Raw genomic sequence first — 18,774 nt, forward strand, 5'->3', positions numbered from 1 at the left:
TTTTTTTTTTTTTTTTTTGTGGCTTATTCATAGTACAGACCTCCTTTCAGGTTTTCTATTTCTGCATCTGCTTTTAACTAGCGTTAGGACTTTTTTTTTTTTTTGGTACTGGGGATTGAACTTGGGTCCTTGCATTTGTGAGGCAGGCACTGGAACCACTGAACTAAATCCCTGGCCCTAGGACTTTTCATTTTTAATATAGCACTTGTGCCTGTTGAAGCGAAGCAAAATATTAAAAAAATTTTGTGGGATTGCTACTGTGATTGGGTATCAACATGGAGAAGGATGAGCAGTAGAATGGTTCTGATCATTTGGGAGGCTTCCATTTTTCCTTTATTAGGCTTTTTCATTTATAGGATATACTTAAGCATTTGTTAACATTTCTGTAAAACTTATTTTCATTTCATAATAATTTTGTTTCTTTTTTTGAGGCGGAATCTCTCCTTGTTGTCTGGGCTGGTCTCAGACTCAGAGTCAAGTGATCTTCCTCTTTTAACCCACAGAATAGCTGGTACTGGAGACATACGCCACCATGCCCAGCCAGAATTATTTTAAAACTTAGAAGATTTTTACTGTGTCCTGGGATTAATCTTCTTTCCCTTTAGGGAGCACATTTCCAACTATAGTGAAAGTCAGAAAACAATTCCCTGAGGACAAAATTACTTGCCTGGACTGTATTTTGTAGGAATCTCTTTTTCAATGCTGAGAATCTAGGTCTTTATACTAGGCAGGCCCTCTACCAATAAGCTGTAACCCATCCCAGCAAACTTTGAAAGAGAATGTTGTGAAAAGAGTATGTTAAAATTCTTCATGAGAAATAATTGTGTTAATAGTATTGTGGTTTCAAAAATAATTAAAATGAAAAATGTGAAATGCCAGATTAATAAACTATTAAGTATTCCTAGAGTAACGATAAAAATAATGAATAGTGAATTATTCTATAACGGTGTTTTTCCTTGTTAAATATTGTACTTCTTGTTAACATGGACAGCGGTCTACAACCATTTATATCTTCTCTCTGTCTGAAACTTCCATTAAAATGAAAATAAAGGAATTAAAATAGAAAGAGTATAAATTGACAAAAACAACTGGATCAGGAGAATCTGTAGTGACCGGAGAAATTTCAATGCATTTTGAAAAAAAGGGACAGCGAGACAAGGCAATTTTTTTCCTGGTATGTGGCTTCCTTTATATTTTCTTAACCCTTTCAATTTTATCTGATTTAGTTAAGCAGAGGAATCTTGAGTTCTTACTATAGGGAAAACCAGTAAGAAGGGATTATAACAAATTTAAAAATTCTTGAAAAGGTTTGGAGTTCTAGTTTCTGTATAAGAAGAGGATGAAGGCTAACGGTGGAAAATAGTAATTGAAAAGGTATATATAAAGATGTTAGATTCCACATACTTAACTGTCTGTCAGAGTCTACAGGCCTTGTTCTCTTGCAAAAACAACTGTATTAAGAGAAGATATATAGATGCTAACAGTTGGGGTCATCTCTACAAAAATGTTTGGTGCTGCCCACACCCACAATAAAGTTTGCAAGGTAACAGTCTTCATCTCCTACATATAGTGCAATTTTTGCTGCTTCTTTTTTTTTTCCAGTGCTGAGAATTAAACCTAATATATTCTACATATTGGGCACATGCACTACCATTCAGTTATATCACCAGTACTTTAAAACAAATTAAAAAAATATTTTGAGATAGGGTGTGGCTAAGTTGTCGGGACTAGCCTTGGACTTTTGATCCTCTTGTCACCTTCTCCCAAGTACCTGAAACTATAGCTATGAACCACCATACCTGGCCACAAGCTGCTTTTTAGTGATAACCAAATATGAATTAAAGACCATATGTATTGAGGAAAAGCTTTCTGTGAAAGAGAAGAATGAAACAGTAGTAATAACAAGAAGCAAAAAAGAAATAGTGGGGGAGGAGATTAAAAATATGACTGTATAGAAATAAAATGTTCAACTAAAAGAATCATAAGTGAAGTTGCATTAGTTTCCCATTGCTGGGCCAAAATACCCAACCTCCATAATTTAAAGGAAGAGAGGCTTATTTTGGCTCATAGTTTTAGAGGATTCGGTCCATGTTTGGCTGACTCCAAGGCAGAAATGGCCTGGTAGAAGGGCCTGGTGGAGGAAAGCACCCAAGGGCAGTGAGGAAGCAGAGAGAGAAGAGGGGATCCAGGGACAAGAACACACCCTTTCAGGTCATTCCCTCAGTGACTTACCTCTTCTGACCAAGCCCCACTTCCAAATATGTGAGACTCCTAGCAGATATTTTAGATCTCAACATTAGTTTTTTGTCCCTGGCCCCCAAAAGTTTCATGTCCATCTTACTATGAAATGTATTTAGTCCATCTTTAAGAGTCACCAAAGTCTTCATAGTTTCAGCATTGCTGAAAAGTTCCAAGTCCAAAGTCTCTTTTGAGACCCAAGGCAAACTCCTAGATGTATGGCCTGTAAAAATAAAAAAGAGGGTTAAACACTTCCAACATAAAATAGTGTGGGGTAAACATTCACCAAAGGGAAGAATAGGGGAATAGAAAGGAATCAGACCCAAGCGAGATTGAAACTCAGCAGGGCAGACATTAACTCCTGTAGCTTCTTGTATCTAGGGCAGGTTGTGATGAAATGTGAGCTCCAAATAGTTTGGGGATCCCCACCCTTTTGGCTCTGTTGGTTGAACCCACTTTTCCCCAAGCAGCCACTGCTGGCTGTCTGTGGCATTCCTCAGCAGAGGTTCTACTTTCCTGGCATCTCCAGCTTCCTGGGATCTTCCCTGCACCTTTGGCTTTATTCTCAACAGCTTGACACATTTCCTTCTCATGGGCACTAGGCAGGGACTGTGCTCTTGTCACATTTTCCCTTGCCCTGCCAGGCTTTCTTTTGGAAAGAAGGCTCCTTGACTTCACAGCGTTTTCATTCTGTAAGCCTCAAAAAAACAGCATCTTGATATCAAGGTCTACTGCCAGCTCTAGCAGTAGCCAGGTCTGCTAACCAATGCAGCAGCAGTTTCTTGAGTGATTGGGTGGCTGAGTTTGGGGAAACAGTTTCCTAGGTTGCTTTGAAAGAGCTGGGCAGTCAGCAGCAGGCTTTGTTGTTAAAGGAAAATCTTTCAAAGGTAGCTACCCTTTTAAATTTGTGATGGATGGGGTCTGGGCATTTCCTGAGATTCCCTAAGTCATCTTTCCTATTGTTCTGATACAAAGTACTTGGCTTCTTTTTAATGCCAATCTTTTCAGCAGCCACACTCTCCTTGGCTCCAACTTTTTGGGCATTTCTTCTCTATCCAATTTGCAAAATTTCCACACCATTCTGCTCTGCTTTTCACTGTACATCTTGCTAAAAGTAGCCAGCAGTATCCATGCTACAGACTAAATGTTAGGCTACCTTGAAATTTCTTCTGCTGAGCTACATAGTCTGACACCTTTACATTCAGCCTCACATAAAGTCTTAGGACATGAGTAAAATATAAACAGATTCTTTGTCAGAAACAAGTATGTATGTCCTCAAGTTCAGTTTTCAAGAGTCCCCCTTTCCAGCTGAAACCTCCTGAGCCCTGCCTTTACTGTGAACATTCCTGTCATGTCCTGGCCTTCTGAGCTTTGACTAGTATTGCATATCTAGCTTGGCTCACAGCATTCTAGGACTTTTCTTGCCTGTGTCTCTAAACTTTTCCGGGCTCTTCCTGTAACACAGTGTAGATCTCCAGCTCACCCTCAAAATGTTCCAGGGCATGTCTCTCTGACTCTTTTGTATAAAGGGGAGTAATCAGAAGATCAGTGCAAAGCAAAGGTAACTTTAATTGTAGAAGGAAGCAGTACAAAGCCACTCTGGCGAGTGAGGGCCCCAGAGCTTGGTAACTGCTGAATCTGGGCTCTGGTCCTGTTTTATGGGCAAAGGGGCCAGTCTCCCTCCCCCGTGAGGGTTGGTACTTGATTGACTGGCTGTGGGGTTTGGGTTTGAGTTGATTGGATGTTGCTAGGGGTTTGGATTTTGTGGGTTAATAGGGGAACTTGGATAGATATGGCAGCCTGCAAAAGGAGAAGCAGGGTAGACAGTGTTGCCTGCTTCAGAGGCAAAACCACAGACTGACTGCTTCATAAGAAAAGCCACGAAACTGCTTGAAAAACAGTATTTTTTGTGGTGGCACCGACATTTATTGGGGGTGCCCTACTACAGGCTCTGGGGCTTGCCCAGGGTGCTATTGATGTACAAGGGCCCGGATATTCTGCCAGGTGGATGTTGTACACCAGCTCGTCGCCTTTCATCTTCACATGGCCGACAGCCCCCACAGCCAGACACAGCGCCTTCTTCATCTGGAACTTGATGGTGGTGGACTTCACCTCGTCCACCTTGGCCGCCATGTTTTCGTTGTGGGTCAGCAGGGAAGAGAACTTGCCAGCCTTATTGCGGCCAGGGCCCAGGATTCGTGGCATCTGCTTGATCAGAGACTCCAAGGCCAGAAAGGCATCGAACTTCTTGGCCAGCTTCTTGACCAGCTTCTTATTCTTGTTGAGTTTCTTCAGCGCCTCGATGTCCATGTGGGGCATGTCCACAGCCTTGGCCTCGTCGCAGTGCTTCTGGTCCCCCAGGACGCACACGGAGAACTTGGAAGCAGGGTGTGGACTTGAGCCTGACAGTGCCCAAGAAGCACTTCTCCTTCTGAGGTTATAGTTGTTCTTCAGGCTGATCTGCAGCTCCACGATCTCCATAGCCACAGAGAGCTGCTGTTTCTACCCTCTGAAAGGGCTTGGGTAATCCTATCTAAGGGGTCTCTTCTGTCCCTATACCAGTTCCAAAGGCTTCTGAAACAGATTGTCAGGCACAGTCACAGGGTAACTTTACTCCTGGTACCAATTTTCTGTATTAGTCACTTTCCCATTTGGACAAAATACCAGATACCACAATTTAAAGGAGGAGAGGTTCATGTGCCTTACAGATATAGAGGATTCAGTCCTCTAGATGGTTGGTTCTAAAGCAGAAATGGCATGGTTAGAGGAAAGCTGCTCAACCTATGACATCCAGAAAGCAGAGAGAGAAGGGAGGGGGCAGGGCCAAGAATACACCTTTCTAGGTCATGTCCCCGGTGATCTGCTTCTCCTGACCATGTCCTACTTCTGAACACATGAGTCTCTGGAGGGATATTTTAGATCTAAACCATAATGCAAGTGGAGGGCATTTCCAGGAAGGCAGAATAAAAGGATAAAGAAATGGACAGTAGAAGAGAAAAGAGAAAAAATAAAAAAAGAGTAGTAGTCTTGTACAAGCACATCAGCAAATTGTCAGACTTTCAGAAAGATTAAAAAAATAGAAATAATATGAGAACATTTCTCAGCATTGTTTGACTTGTGTCTCTAAAATGAACACTTTCAGAGTACACAGTATAATGATTCATACAGTGCAAGCTGAACCATTGTGTCATGCAAGTTTAGAGCACCCAGGATAGACACAATATCCTTGAAACTTTCATGTCATAGTGGAGTGACAGATGCAGGGTGAGTGGCTGGTAAACTGACAGAAAACTGAAAAGACATGGCAGTTTTGGGGCATAAAAGTCAAATCCAAGAAGTTTTCACTCAAAATCCTAAAGAAACAGGATTTTCAACCCAGAATTCAATTGTATGTTCATGTTCATCCTAATAAGTATGAAGCTAGGATACAGAGCTTTATTTTATTTTATTGGGGTAATGAAAGAACTCAGATATGTACTCAAGAGAATGTGGTGAAGGCCCAGAATGACAGCTGGACAGCAGGTCTAGCAACCAGACATAGAAGAGGCACCGTTATTGGTTACATAAGCTTTTAAAAACACTACATCTGGCTTCTTAAATAATGCAGTGTCTTCTTTTATCACTTTAATAAACAATATAAAAGTCCACCTCCATGAACCATAATCAGATTTCACTGAGACTTATGAGAGATTGTAATTATGAATACTACTTTAATGTGAACAACTAGATTGAAGGGGAAAAAAAGCAAGTTCATTGAATGCAAAAATATATTCTTCCTTCATAAAGAGATATTCAGTAATTCTAACAGAGTTCACCTCTTGTACGATGCTAAGTCTTGTGAATTGAGACTGAATTGGAGCTGAGTTGAATTTTAATTGTTGAATAATTACTGTGTAATTAAGTCCAGAGAATGAGATTATAAAAAACAATAATTGAGTTCTTGAGGCACTCTGATTTAATGTTTTGAAGTTAGCTGGCCTTAAAGCTAGGAACTGTAAATAAAGTTGATAGTGGAAAGATTCCAGTTTTGGTGTCGGTGGAAGGCAGTAGCTTTAAAGGCAATCATGCATCACTGTGTTAGTGGTTAAAAGTAAAGGCAAAATGCCCGAAACACAGTGAAGAAAGTTTTCATTGTGAGGTCCACTTAAAAATCAGCAACAGAGCAGACAGTTTGCTTTCTTTTGACTCCGTTTGAACAAAGTGAAGCCCTGTAACTGTAAATAGCATTCCTTGGAGTTACTATCATGCGTTATAAGCCAGAAGGTATGTGGAAGTTTGGATCATATAATCAATATTTTATATTTTATAGTGGTTATTTTTGTTTTTAAGAAATTAACTACTTGAAAAACTTTTAAAGTGCCTTGACAAAACTATTGTGCTTTTATAAAATGGTTTTTAATAAATGGGCATAATAATACATAAATAGTATTTGTCTCCACTTTTGCCCTAAAAAATTAGAGGTCTAGACAGTTATTCCACTCAGAAATTCTTAGACTGATTTATTTGGCATCTTAGCAAATAGTTATCAAAACCTACTAAAAAACTCCCTTAACTTACTTAAACTTTGGTTAAACTATGTATTTTTATCCATGTTTGAAGAAGGTATTATATTACTGTGTTCTGAATTTTATTAATCCAAAATATTTGTATAAAATGTTAATTTGGATGACAGTGAATACATCTGATTTGAGGGATATTTAGTATTTGATGGAGTGAACAATCAGAAAAATCTAGTTGCTGAATAGTAATGTTCGAAATGATTCCTATGCTAAATTTGCTATTTAGTAGGTTTATGAGACAAAAATCCCATGTCATTTATGGCCAATTAATAATTTTCTTTTGGGGAGGTTTGAAACAAGGTCTTACCTTGTAATTTAGGCTGGCCTTGAACTCACTGTGTAGCGCTGGCCCTGAACTCGCAGTGATCCTCCTGTCTCAGCCTCCTGAGTGCTGGGATTACAATTGTGCGCCACCACACCTAGCTAGTAATTTTTATTCATCACATGTGCACATTTTTTTCTTTTAAATTGTGTATCCATTACCAACCTTGTTTGATTAATGTTTGGTTTGTTCATGTACTCGCCAATAGCCACTGGTATCTACTTCATTCTGTCATCCTGTCTGCTATTTCCCTCTTTGTGTTGGCTTTTTTCTTTCTTTTTTGTAACCCCCATTCTTGCATACAATCTCTTCCATAAGGATACCATAATATTTCTACATATAAGTCTAAATAGATCGTGATTTTTTGCATGTAGGATAAAGAACGAGACATACATCTGCCTTTCGATTTTATTTTCCACTAAGCTGTTTGTCTCCTTTTCTCCCATTCAGTACACATTTGCATAATACCAAATATTATTTGTATCTAATACTGCAGCAGTTAGCTTAACTTTTTTACTTTTGCTATTCATTTGGTTAGAAAACTCCTCTTTGGAAATCTCTTCCAAATGAAATTCCTCTCTTTCTAAAACCTAAGCATCTGAATGACTTCAAGTAGGCAATCAGAATGCTCCTGTTTTGATGATCTTATGTAGGAGTTTTTTTCCTTTGGTCCCTCATTAGTGTGGGACATCTTGGTATGAAGGAAAACGCAACAGCAACAGGACAGTAGATTGGAAAAAGCAGTGTGGACATAGTGGAATTAGAACTCTGTTTTTCTAGCTTTTCCCTTACGCTTGAATTTTTAAGATTAGTATTAAACAAGTATTAACCCTAATAAGTATTGCCTTGGTTAATAAGGAAAGTGAGGGTGGATTTGTTTATAGGGAGGCTGGACACTGCTGCTTCTGCAAGTACAACTTCTGGCCCCTGGCATCTGAGATATTATCCCTTTAGTTATTCCTTCCTCTCCCAGATAAGTAATTTAAATTCTTTTAATGGTGGTAGGAAACAATTTGCTAATTTTATGTTTTGAGGATCTTATTTTTATATTGTGTACTTGATAGAAAACCTGTGCTTTTCTTGTTTAGGGTGAGAAATGTTAATTTTTTTCTGGTGCTGTGCAGGGTACATAATAGCAATTCAGTAAACACTTGGAAAATACATCCCCCTCCGCCCGGTATCGGGGATCAAACTCAGGACCTTGTGTTCACAAGGCATGTGCACTACTTCTGGGCTGAATCCCCAGCCCAGAAAATGCATTCCTAACAATTCCATTTTCATGATTCAGTCCCTCTCCACAGTCTCATTGTAAGTTTGAGACATTATGTATTGAAGAGATGATTACATTTTATAGGAAAACATATTTAACATAGTCATACAGTCTCATCAACCAATTGCTAAGTAGTTCTTTCATTTACAATCAAAAGATGAAGGCTGGGTGTTAGGTAGCACATGCCTATAACCCCAGCACTCTGGGAGGCTGAGGCAGGAGGATCCTGTGAGTTTGAGGCCAGCCTGGGCTATATAGCGAATTGAATGCCAGCCTGAACTACGTAGCAAGACCCTATCTTGACCACCCTGCCCAAAGAAGTTCCTCAAGTTATTTCAGAATGAATTTGTTAGAGATTTAACATTTTAATGTTTTTATGGTTACCATCCTACTGGTGATTGATAGTTGAAAAATAAAAGTTCTTCCTGAGGCCCATAAATATTTTCTTTGTCTTTCCAAAATTAATGAAATTACCATTGCCCACAAGATTGGAAAATAATTGTAGGACACTAAGCAGAGTACTAATTGTGTGAAAAAGGTTTATTGATTCCATAGTCCGTGCTTTATTTTTTAAAATTCAGAGTCTGGAGGAGACAAGCACAGTATTTACTCTATGATTTTAATTAAAGGTTAGCAAAATATATGCCTTGTTGCAAAACTTTTTCTGAGAAGCCTTTCTAGTTAATAAGAATGTTCATTTGAGAATCTGTCTGAGGGTTTGGGGGTGTGGCTTAGTCCTAGAGCAGGTGCTTAGTGTGTGTGATGCCCTGGCTTCTGTTCCCAGCACGAGATAGAAATACCGCATGGAGGGTTGGATGGACAGACAGGCAGATGGATGGATGGATAGATAGGAACTACCTCAGCAAATCATGAGCTTTCGCAGAGTGACCCGGAAGTGGAAAGGCATAGATATCCGTGCACACTAGCCTTCTTTTTCTTGGATTTGTGTTTGTTTGATGCTGAATCCCACAAACGTGCTGCTAAGGTCTTGCTGGCTCATTTGGCCTCATCAGCGCTTGCGAATCTGAATGAATCTGAGTGGATCGGCACAGTGATTAGAAATGCCTACCATGAGGCACGGTCCCCGTCCAGATCAAGCGGAGTTAGGACCTGGGAGCTGCTGAAGAATACTGTGGTTCCTGTCTCCAGGCCTTTCGGTGTAGCAGGTCTCTTTAATCTATTTTCGCTATTTCAGAAAGCCTGATGATGGAGTTTCTGTTCTAAGTAGTCTAGTCAGAGAAATCTCCCCGAGAATAAGATAAAGGGGCAAAGACCGAGGAAGATAAGGAGCAAGCCTTACTGCTGTCTTCCGGTAGAAGGATTGAGTCAGCACATGCCACAGCCCTGAAACGGACTTAGCATTTCCAGGGAGCATCAAGGAGCCCATCACGGCTCAGTAGAGTGAGAAGACAGAGTGGGAGTAATCATTATCAGGTGTGTTGTAGGCAGGGGCGACAGTCTGTGGAGGGTCTTAGGGGCCACTGTTAGGAGTTAGGATTTCATGGGAGGGAGATGGGGGTATGCTATGACTGAGGTTATGAAAAAGTCAAATTGACCCCTGTCCCTAGAACTGACTGTGTGTTGGTAAAAAATGATGCAGGGAAAAAATCTGAAGCTACTGTGTAATTCTGGTGAGAGATGTTGACTAGGGCTGGAATGGAACTGTTTGCATTAATGAAATCTAGCCAGTTAGTGGATAAAATCTGAAAACAGAGGCAACAGAATTTGCTGAAAGATTGGATGTAGAGTGTGAAATTGGAGAGTTAAGATTGCCTTCAAAGTTTTTAGCTTGTGCAATTGTCATTCTGACATAGTTATTTGATGAGAGTAAGTTTATGAAAAGAACAGACTCAAAGGGTAGGTGAAGGTCGTTTTAGGATAGGGTAAGTTTGGTGGACTGTTGTGTCCTAAGTGGTGAGTGATGTTGAATGGTGCGTGAGCTCTGGAGCTCTGGAGTTCAGGGGCAAGGTATCAGTCAGAGCGAGAAACATGGGCATTATTAGCATATTAATACTAGCAGTGCCATTATTAACCGTTATTAGAATGTTTAAAACCACAAGACTAGGGAAGATAATGTGTACAGCTCGAAGAGGAGGTCCAAGAGTTCATCTCTAGGAGTTTCTAATGTTAAACACAAAGGAGATGAGTGCTCGACTATGTCAAATGCTGCTTCCTATTCAAGCACGGAAAGATTGAAATTGGTCACGGGACTCAGCGGCGCGGAGGTCTGTGGTGGTCTGGATGGATGGGATGGGAGTGTATTCCTGTTAGCGATGGGCTGAAGGGAAGACGCGAAGCGAGAAAGCAGGGGCAGCTAACGGGATGATCCCGAAGTAAGAAGGGAAACTTGATGCCCTGCAGGGGAAGAAGAGGTGGAGAGAGAGGGAGAGGTGTGAGAAGAGGGAGATGAAAAGTGAACAGGGAGCGGGAGGGGAGAGGAGTGATTGAAATTGTCCTTGTTTGACTGAGAAGGGTATAGGATCTGGGGTGAGTGGAGAGGTGGGTCTCAGAACAGAAGGCACATCCAGCATGGCAAGTAGTTATGGTTGTGGGAGTTTGAGGAATATTTACTCTTTAAAATGAGAAAATTTGCATTTGCATTTTTAGTTAGAGGAGCATGTACTGTCTTCAGAGAATGTTGTGCAGTATGGTTGGAAGTAGAGATGACCCTTGAAAAGAAATTTGAAAAGATACCTTATGTTTCTCTCTGGTGCGTGCTCTCTCTCGCTCTCTCTCTCTCTCTCTCTCTGTCTCTTATCTCCTGCCTGCCTGTCTCTCTCTCAGTATGTTTGTTTTGGTGTTTTGTTTTTGTTTTCATCAGAGGTTCCTGACTCAGAAACTAGAATTTCTCTTCTCCTAGGTGCATAATTGACATTACTCTTACACCGCCTTTCTGCTTTGGATCTGACCATGAAAAACCTTCTCTGGCCCACCTGTTTGACCACAGTAGGAGGGACCTTGCCCTTCATTCCAGAGGAGCTCTGCTGGATTCCGCACCCGGTGTGTCAGCCTTGGGTCAGGGATGTATTTTGTCCGGTCACATTTTGATAAGGTTCTCCGTACTTCATCATGCTTGTACAAGTCACCAGTAGGAGCCCCAAAGGGCAGTCTGTATAAAAACCCACAGAGGAGTTTTCATACTTCCCTTTATGCATCTGTATCTTTTGTAATATCTTTTCTTTTTTGGTACCAGGGAACGAACTCAGGCCCTTGTGCTTGAGAGGCAGGTGTCAGAACCACTGAACTAAATCCCAGAGCCTGTAATACCTTTTGTTCATAAGCCAGTGAATGTGTTTCTGAGTGCTGTGAGCTGCTTGAGCAAATCTTTGGGACCCAAAGGAGGTCAGAAACGTGGGTGGAATAACCTTCGGCTTGCGGCTGGCATCAGAGTTGGGAGAAGTCGTGGGGACGGTCTTCATCATGGGGACGTTCTTCATCCTGGGGACGTGCCACTGGCCTTCCGTGCGGTGTCAGAACTGAACTGGCCTCTGCTGCTTTCCTGCCGGTGGGGAGTGAGCCCTGAACCTTATGAGGTCATAGAAGTCTTTTGGGTTCATTGTGGTTTGAGAGCAGATCAGAAAAGAGACAGCTTGTTTTTCCTCATACAGTACTTACTGCCTATTTTTATTATTATGTAAAATAAAAGAAAAGGGGTAAGAGTGGAATTTTATAACTGGTTTAACAAAATGAGAAATTCCAATGAATACTCCAGTCCTTTTAGACTATCTCTGATTCTCTGCTAGTCATTTAAATGCAGTATGATCTGCAAAACAAAATGAACTCCCTGTGAAAGGTGTTTACCTCTAGCAGAGTGTAAGGCTTCCCCTTTGGGGACAGTGAGAGCTGCTTAGAAACAAAGAGCTTCCCTTAAAGGCTCCTGCTCTGATAAATAGCAACAATAGGCCTTTGGTAGAAGGCCTACTCTTTCCTCTGAAAAGAATCGTAAAGATGTTTGTAGACCTCTTTATCACTTTCTTATTAAAGCTTAACTTTAGGGAGGGAGTGTTCTTGTAAAAATTGCAACTGGCGTGGTGGCGCACACCTGTAATCCCAGCACTCGGGAGGCTGAGACAGGAGGATCACTGTGAGTTTGAGACCAGCCTGGGCTACATAGTGAGTTCCAGGTCAGTCTCAACTGCATAGTGAGACCCTGTCTCAAAAAACAAAAAACAATTGCAACTGTAAACATTATTGACATAATACCAGGGCTCAAGGAAGATCTATGAGGTACTAAAGGATCCAGGTAAAGACATTTTTTAGTTAACCGCAGTTGATTCCTAGACCATTTGTGCCCTCAGATCCTTGTAAAAAGCCCAGTCTCTCGCCCTGACTGTTCTCCTTGATGGTGTTCCGTTATCTAAATGAACTCTTGGTCTATTAGTAAATATGTTTTCTACCACCTGTGTCACTGTCCTCTGTATGCCCTGTCTCATGGCACACAGGCCGGTCAGACCAAGCAGTTCTCCTGTTTACTTTAGTAATCTACTCATTAAAGAATTTAAATCCAAATCCAAATTAAGACTTCATAGGTAAGAAATAATAAACATTTTATTATTTGTGAAGAAACAATGGGATTAAAAATCCTTCACACTTCTTTTAAATTGTACTTAGTTTTTATTGATTGGAAAATAGGTTAGGGGGTTGAGAGTGTGCTTCGTGGCAGAGCACTTGTCTAGCATGTGCGAGGTCCTAGGTTCAGTCTCCAGCGCTGCAAGAAAAAAAGTTAGAACAACGTGATATTAGATAACTAAGTCTTTTTCTGGACTTACTGACAAATGTTAACCACAGTGCAGATAAGAAGCTCCGTTGGGCAGAGCTGTTTAGTGCAGTGATTACAAGTTTGGACTTGGGGTCATGCAAGATTCAAAACCCTGTCTTTACAACTTGTTTCCTGCTTGTCTCTATTTGGACAAATGGCCTTAAACCTCAGTTTCCCACATTACATGGGTTCTCTCATATGAGAAGCCCAAAGTATAAATAAGGAGTGTAATAGAGGGTAATAGAAATAGGGGGCGACAGCTTTCTCAGAGGGGAAGGAAGGGGTTCGAGGGCGGGAAGGAGAGAATGAGAAAGGGAGGAAGACGCATTTGTTATGTGCAGGTGCCAGCTCCACACAAGGACACAGGAGTGCAAAGAGTATGTACTGCACACACCTACCGAGACAGGGGTGGGCATTCAGAGGTCGGTGGAGGGGAGACGGACAGGAAGGAAAGGGAGGTACTGCAAACGTGTATTCTAATAAAAGGAACAGAGACGGTACTTACCTCCGGAGATGTAAAAACTAAGTGGGACAAAAGAAGTAGCTCACTGCAATGCCTAGAGTATGATGAATAGCTTATGAAATGTGATTGTACTTCCTTTGCCGAGCTGGGAGAAGAAAACTGCCTTCAGCTTCTGTTTATGTGTGTTATGCATATGTGTATGGTCCACGTCCACAGCCCGAGTTAGTAGAGGAAAGAAAGCCTTTGTCTTGTGGAGTACGTGAGAACTTTTTTGAATATTATAGATTTTATTGGCTTGCATATAAGGCAGTGATGGAGTAGCTGTTGAACGACACTCTCTAGGCTTCCTTTTTGATGTGTATATCCTATCCTTCATTTGAGATTTCCCTTTCTTCCTATTTAATTGTTCTCTCAGGAGAACTGTGTTGCCTGCATGGGACAACACTTTGTTGAGGGGCCTCTATTTCTGCTCAGTCTTCAGCTGCTGTTTGGGGTATTTGCAGAGAGAAGAAATGTCAGATATGTATTTTAAAGACTTAAGGTTTGATCAGACTTCTTACCACCTTAATGATGAGTACTACCTCAGTTGTAGTTTTGTTCACATGTAAACCTTCTAGTTTTTGAAAAATCTCATTAACATTGACCCAGGATTGTGACTTAAGCAGCAGACTGAATGTGAGCAGAGTGCGACCATTTTACATAGGATCCTTGTGAAAAGTGGCCTTTCATTGGTCTAACTTGGTTTTTGCAAATTTGATTATTCTTTTCATTAGCCAGTTTTTGGGGTCTGAGACTATCTCTTAGTGGGAAAGTGGATTAAAATCTTGTCTTTTTTTCCAGAAGACCAACAGAACTAAAAAAGTGACTTTTTTTTTTTGGTACCAGGGATTGTACTTGGGACTTTTACGCTTGTGAGGCAGGCGGCAGAACCACTGAGCTAAATCCCCAGCCCTAAAGAAGTGACTGTGAAATGTAGCACAATCATAACTGTGTAATTTCCTGATTTAAACATTGGATAATAAATTAATGGAAAGCATAAGGAAAACTTAAAAATCACCTGGAATAAATTAATACTTCACTGTTACCTATTACATTCTGATATTTTAATACTTGTGAAATAAATTTTGAGTTTTTGAAGTAAGCTGAGATATTTAATCTCTGAAGAATGCAAGGCTTTTTCTAAAATAGTGTACATTTTGGCCAGCTTATCTTAGTTAGTAAAGATTTCGTGTATTATTTGAATCATTTCTAAATTCACTTCTGTTTTGTGATAGTAATTTAGGCAGGAGTTTATATCTGCAGTGTAATTTATGACATCTTATCTTAAAATCTGTAAGAAAATTGTTTAACCGGTCCTAACAATTCAGGTTGTACTTGTAGTAATTTTCCCAACAGTTTTGGAATCATTAAAAAATATGCAATAAATTTATTAGTGAAATATTTGCTTTTAAAGAAATCTTTCTTGGCTAACATACTTAGTAAGTTAGTGTTTGTGTTCACTATTTCTAAGAATCAAGTGATAAAAGGCTTAGCTTTAAACATTGATTGATTCATAAGTATCTCTTACGGTATATTTAGAGGTTGCTTTGTAAAAATGATCAGTCATTAAAACCAGCAATGTGACTAATTGAACTTGGAGAAGGGGAGTTGTAACTGCCGTAGATATTTTTCTTTTTTCTTGCCTCACCCTGAGAAACAATTGATCTCTGTATTTTCCCATTAGAATGTGAACCTAAAGTAGTGCCTGGTGCATAGTAAGTGCTCAATAAATATTCGTTGGAAAATGATTAAATAGGCATCAGTCAAAATTACATCATTAAATGAGGTAGTCCATTTTTGGAATTTATTAATATTGAGATGTTTTCTTATTTCTTTGTCCTAAGTTTGGACTTGGTGGTGATATTTTCTACTCATTATTAATGAATCTTTATTTCTTCTAAAACCAAAATATTCAAAATAATTTCCAATTCTGTTTCAATAAGGCATGATACAGTATTATAGTCATTAAATAATACCAATACTTTGTATAACTAGCTGAAGAAGATTGACTTGCAAATGTTTTCTGGAAAGGACTTTCCAAAGGTCATTTAGTGATAAAGGGAATCCTGCTGAAAAGTTAAAACTTTTTTTTTTTTTTTTTTTTACTTTTTTAGAAAGTTTGAGACAGGGTCCTACAGGTCACCCAGTTGGCTTAGGTTGGGTTTGAACTTGCAGTCATTCTGCTCGGCCTCCCAGAGTCTGGAATTACAGGTGTGGGTTTCTTTGCTTGCCCAGCTTGGAAACTTTTGAGAAATTATACCTCCTCCTCCTCTTCTAGACTCTGGCTCTTCCTCTTTTTCTTCTTCCTCCTCCTCCTCCTCCTCTTATTCCTGCTTCTGCTTTGTCTTCGCCTCCCCCTCTTCCTCCTCCTTTTCCTCTCTTCCTCCTCTCCTTGGTACTTCTCATTTTGTCTTTTTATATGGAGTCTCCTTGTGTTGCCTGGACTGACCTTGAACTCAAAAATCTTCCTGCCTTAGCCTCCCAAGTAGTAGCTGGGAGTACATGTGTGTGCACTGCACTTGGCCATTTTTGAGCGTTTTCTTGTACAAACAAGCTTCTATGGAATTGAAGTGTGCTGGTTGAGAGACTGCGTGTGAGGTGCATTTGTAATGCACCGACCTAGGCCAGTTGTTTATGAGGTGCCCAGTCTTTTCAGCGTCTGGATATGGGGAAGCTAATCGCCCTCAGGATACACTGATAGTGGGGAGGGATGTCCCGGGTTTAAAGCTGTGTGCCAAAGGTGCATGGAGCTTTGCTTTTATCTGTGAGGCCAGGGCCTGGCCACATGAGGGAGCCATCTTTCTGAAAGGTAAGTTTGATGCATCTGCCTCATTTCTTTAGCCTCTCCCCTGCTAGAATTGAAGATCCTTCCGGGATTTTGCCAATTTTGTTTACTTTTCTATTCCAGTGATTATTTTCCTGTTAGATAGAAAGCTCTCTGAGGCCAGATGGCTTGTTTCTTTTTGCTCAGCATCACAGTCCCAGAATGTAGCAGTGTGTGGCATGTAGCTGGCCAAGTACGAATGAACAGAGTGACCAAGGTGGCCTTGGAAGGGTCTGTCTGCCCTGCTTAGCACCACTTTCATCCTTACTGGTTTCCTTTTCTAGCTCTTTCAGACCAACCCCAAATTACTTTAGCTAGTGTTCAATTTCTAATATCCTAGCTAATAAAATGTAAGGTGGTACTGTATAGTGCTATATCACAACTGTGCTTTTTAGAATGTAATCTTTGAAGGTAATGCCAGGTAACCTGGCAGGTAATGGCTTACATTTTATGGTATGAATCTTCCCATTCTGCCCATGGTACGTGATTACTAATGGGATTGTCACTGGAGTCTAGAGGAAAAAGTATATGGACGCGTATACACATGTCACTTTTATTTACATTGAATTGCTCCCTAGGGAGCCTCCTGATAATAGCTTTTTCTCCTTGCCACAAAGAATAAGTGAAAAGTTAGCATGGAACCATGGAAAGGAATAGATTGCCTTCTGCAAGTTCCCCAGTGCTTGTGTTTATTAATCTTTTAAATTACTGGAGTACCGATTTTAAAAAGATAGTATCAATGGGCCGGGGATTTAGCTCAGCAGTTCGGTGGCCTGCCTTGAAAGCTCAAGGACCCGAGTTCAATCCCCGGTACCAAAAAAAAAAAGGTAGTATCACCAGTGAAGTAAGTGCTGGGGGATTTAGCTCAGTGGTGCTGCCACCTGCCTCATAAGTGCAAGTTTTGTCTGGAGTTCGATCCGTGGTACAAAAAAAAAACCAAAATTTAAGTAAGTAATAAGTAGGAGATAATTTTCAGTTGGTGGTAGGGAATTAACACAGTCTCACTTTCTGTCTCTCAGCCTGGAATAACTAGGAAGTCTTAGGAATTTAAAATTTTGTGCTGGGTGTGGTGGCACACCTGTAATCAGGAGGGTCCCTACAAGTTTGAGGCCAGCCTGGGGTACACGGTGAGCTAAGACCAGCTGGAAGTACATGGTGAGACCCATTCTCTAAACAAAATAAAATAAAATAAAATTTCCTTAACTAACACCAGCGATTCTTGTGTTTTCCCTAGTGTTCCAGCAGTGCATATATAATTAGACTTTAATGTGTCTTAAGGCTGCCGCAGGGAATTGAGACTGTCTTTTTGCAATTCCCGTTACAGTGTCTTTTAAAATACTCTTCATATGCAAGCGTGCTGTGTAAGAGTAAGTGTTGATTGCAGGAGTTTTCCGAGGCTTTTGGGACCAGATAGAAACAGAAGGATTTTTTCTTCCTTGGTGGATGACTAAATCAGGCCTCATTAATGAAGGCCAACTTATAGTACAAATACTTAGGGTTCTAAAACAATTAAACGAAGACTTATTTAGAAAGTGTGCTGCCCCGAAGACGTAGCATTATGTAGAAAACAGTCTTGCATCTGCCGCGGGTGTGTGAGGTGCGAATCCTGCGCGCCTCCAGATCATCTGCCGCGGTTGTGTGAGGTGCGAATCCTGCACGCCTCCAGATTATGTACGGCGGTGTCACAGGTCTCAGCAGGGCTAGCGCAGGTGACAAGCCTGCGACCGGCCGCTCTGCTCTGGCGGTGGCCGCGATGGGCACTCAGTGGCGTTCCGGGCTGTGCTCCTCTAGTCTGGCGTGGTAGTTTGTCTGCAGGTGGAGTTTTGGGTGGAAAGTTACTTTCTTTCAGGATTTAAAAAGCATTGCTTTGTTGACTTCTTAAAGCTTTGACGGTTGCTGCATCCATTCTAATTATAGTCCTTTGAATCCTGTTCTTGCCTCTCACGTCTCTGGTGTTCAGAAATTTGACAGTGGTGTTCTTGTGTTTTTCACATGCTTTTTTGAGGATACAGTGGATATTTTAGCTAGAATCTTAGAACATCATGTCTTTTAGTTGTGAATTTTCCTTGGATATTTCAAAGCTTTCTTTCTACTTTGGGGGACAGGAGGGTTTTTCTTGATATTTTGGTGCAGATTCATTTTACATATATTATTTTCATATATTTCCCCCCTTTTTCTTTTTTTCTTGTGACTAAACGTTTGACTCAATTTTTTTTCTACATCTTCCAGTGAATATTTCTTTTCTACTATTATGTTGTTAAGGAAAAAATAGGCTGACACTTTTTTTTTTTTTTTTTTTT

General features: G+C 40.6%; 2 protein-coding genes across 10 annotated transcripts in view; one reads left to right on the forward strand and one right to left on the reverse strand.

The window, feature by feature from the left end:
* Myo6 (myosin VI) overlaps positions 1-18,774 on the forward strand; it is a 139,270-nt gene that overhangs the window by 18,431 nt on the left and 102,065 nt on the right. For 3 of the 9 annotated variants that reach the window (XM_033756854.1, XM_010617829.3, XM_019206594.2), the window contains exon 1: positions 6,376-6,501. The exons of 1 other annotated variant lie outside the window; for it this stretch is intronic. The gene's annotated coding sequence lies outside the window, so the exon portion shown is untranslated. Of the gene's footprint in view, positions 1-6,373; positions 6,502-11,285; positions 11,390-18,774 lie in introns of those variants that run through there. 5 more of the 9 variants (XM_010617824.3, XM_010617830.3, XR_004514590.1 and 2 more) reach the window with 4 other exon arrangements.
* LOC104857831 (60S ribosomal protein L10a-like) lies at positions 4,105-4,719 on the reverse strand. The gene is given in 3 exon segments (XM_033756837.1): positions 4,105-4,626; positions 4,628-4,677; positions 4,680-4,719. Coding segments are annotated over 3 exon segments (612 nt in total).

The sequence above is a fragment of the Fukomys damarensis genome, unplaced genomic scaffold, assembly GCF_012274545.1.
Source record: "Fukomys damarensis isolate Sample0158 unplaced genomic scaffold, DMR_v1.0_HiC HiC_scaffold_27, whole genome shotgun sequence".
In the NCBI taxonomy this organism is placed as follows: domain Eukaryota; kingdom Metazoa; phylum Chordata; class Mammalia; order Rodentia; family Bathyergidae; genus Fukomys; species Fukomys damarensis.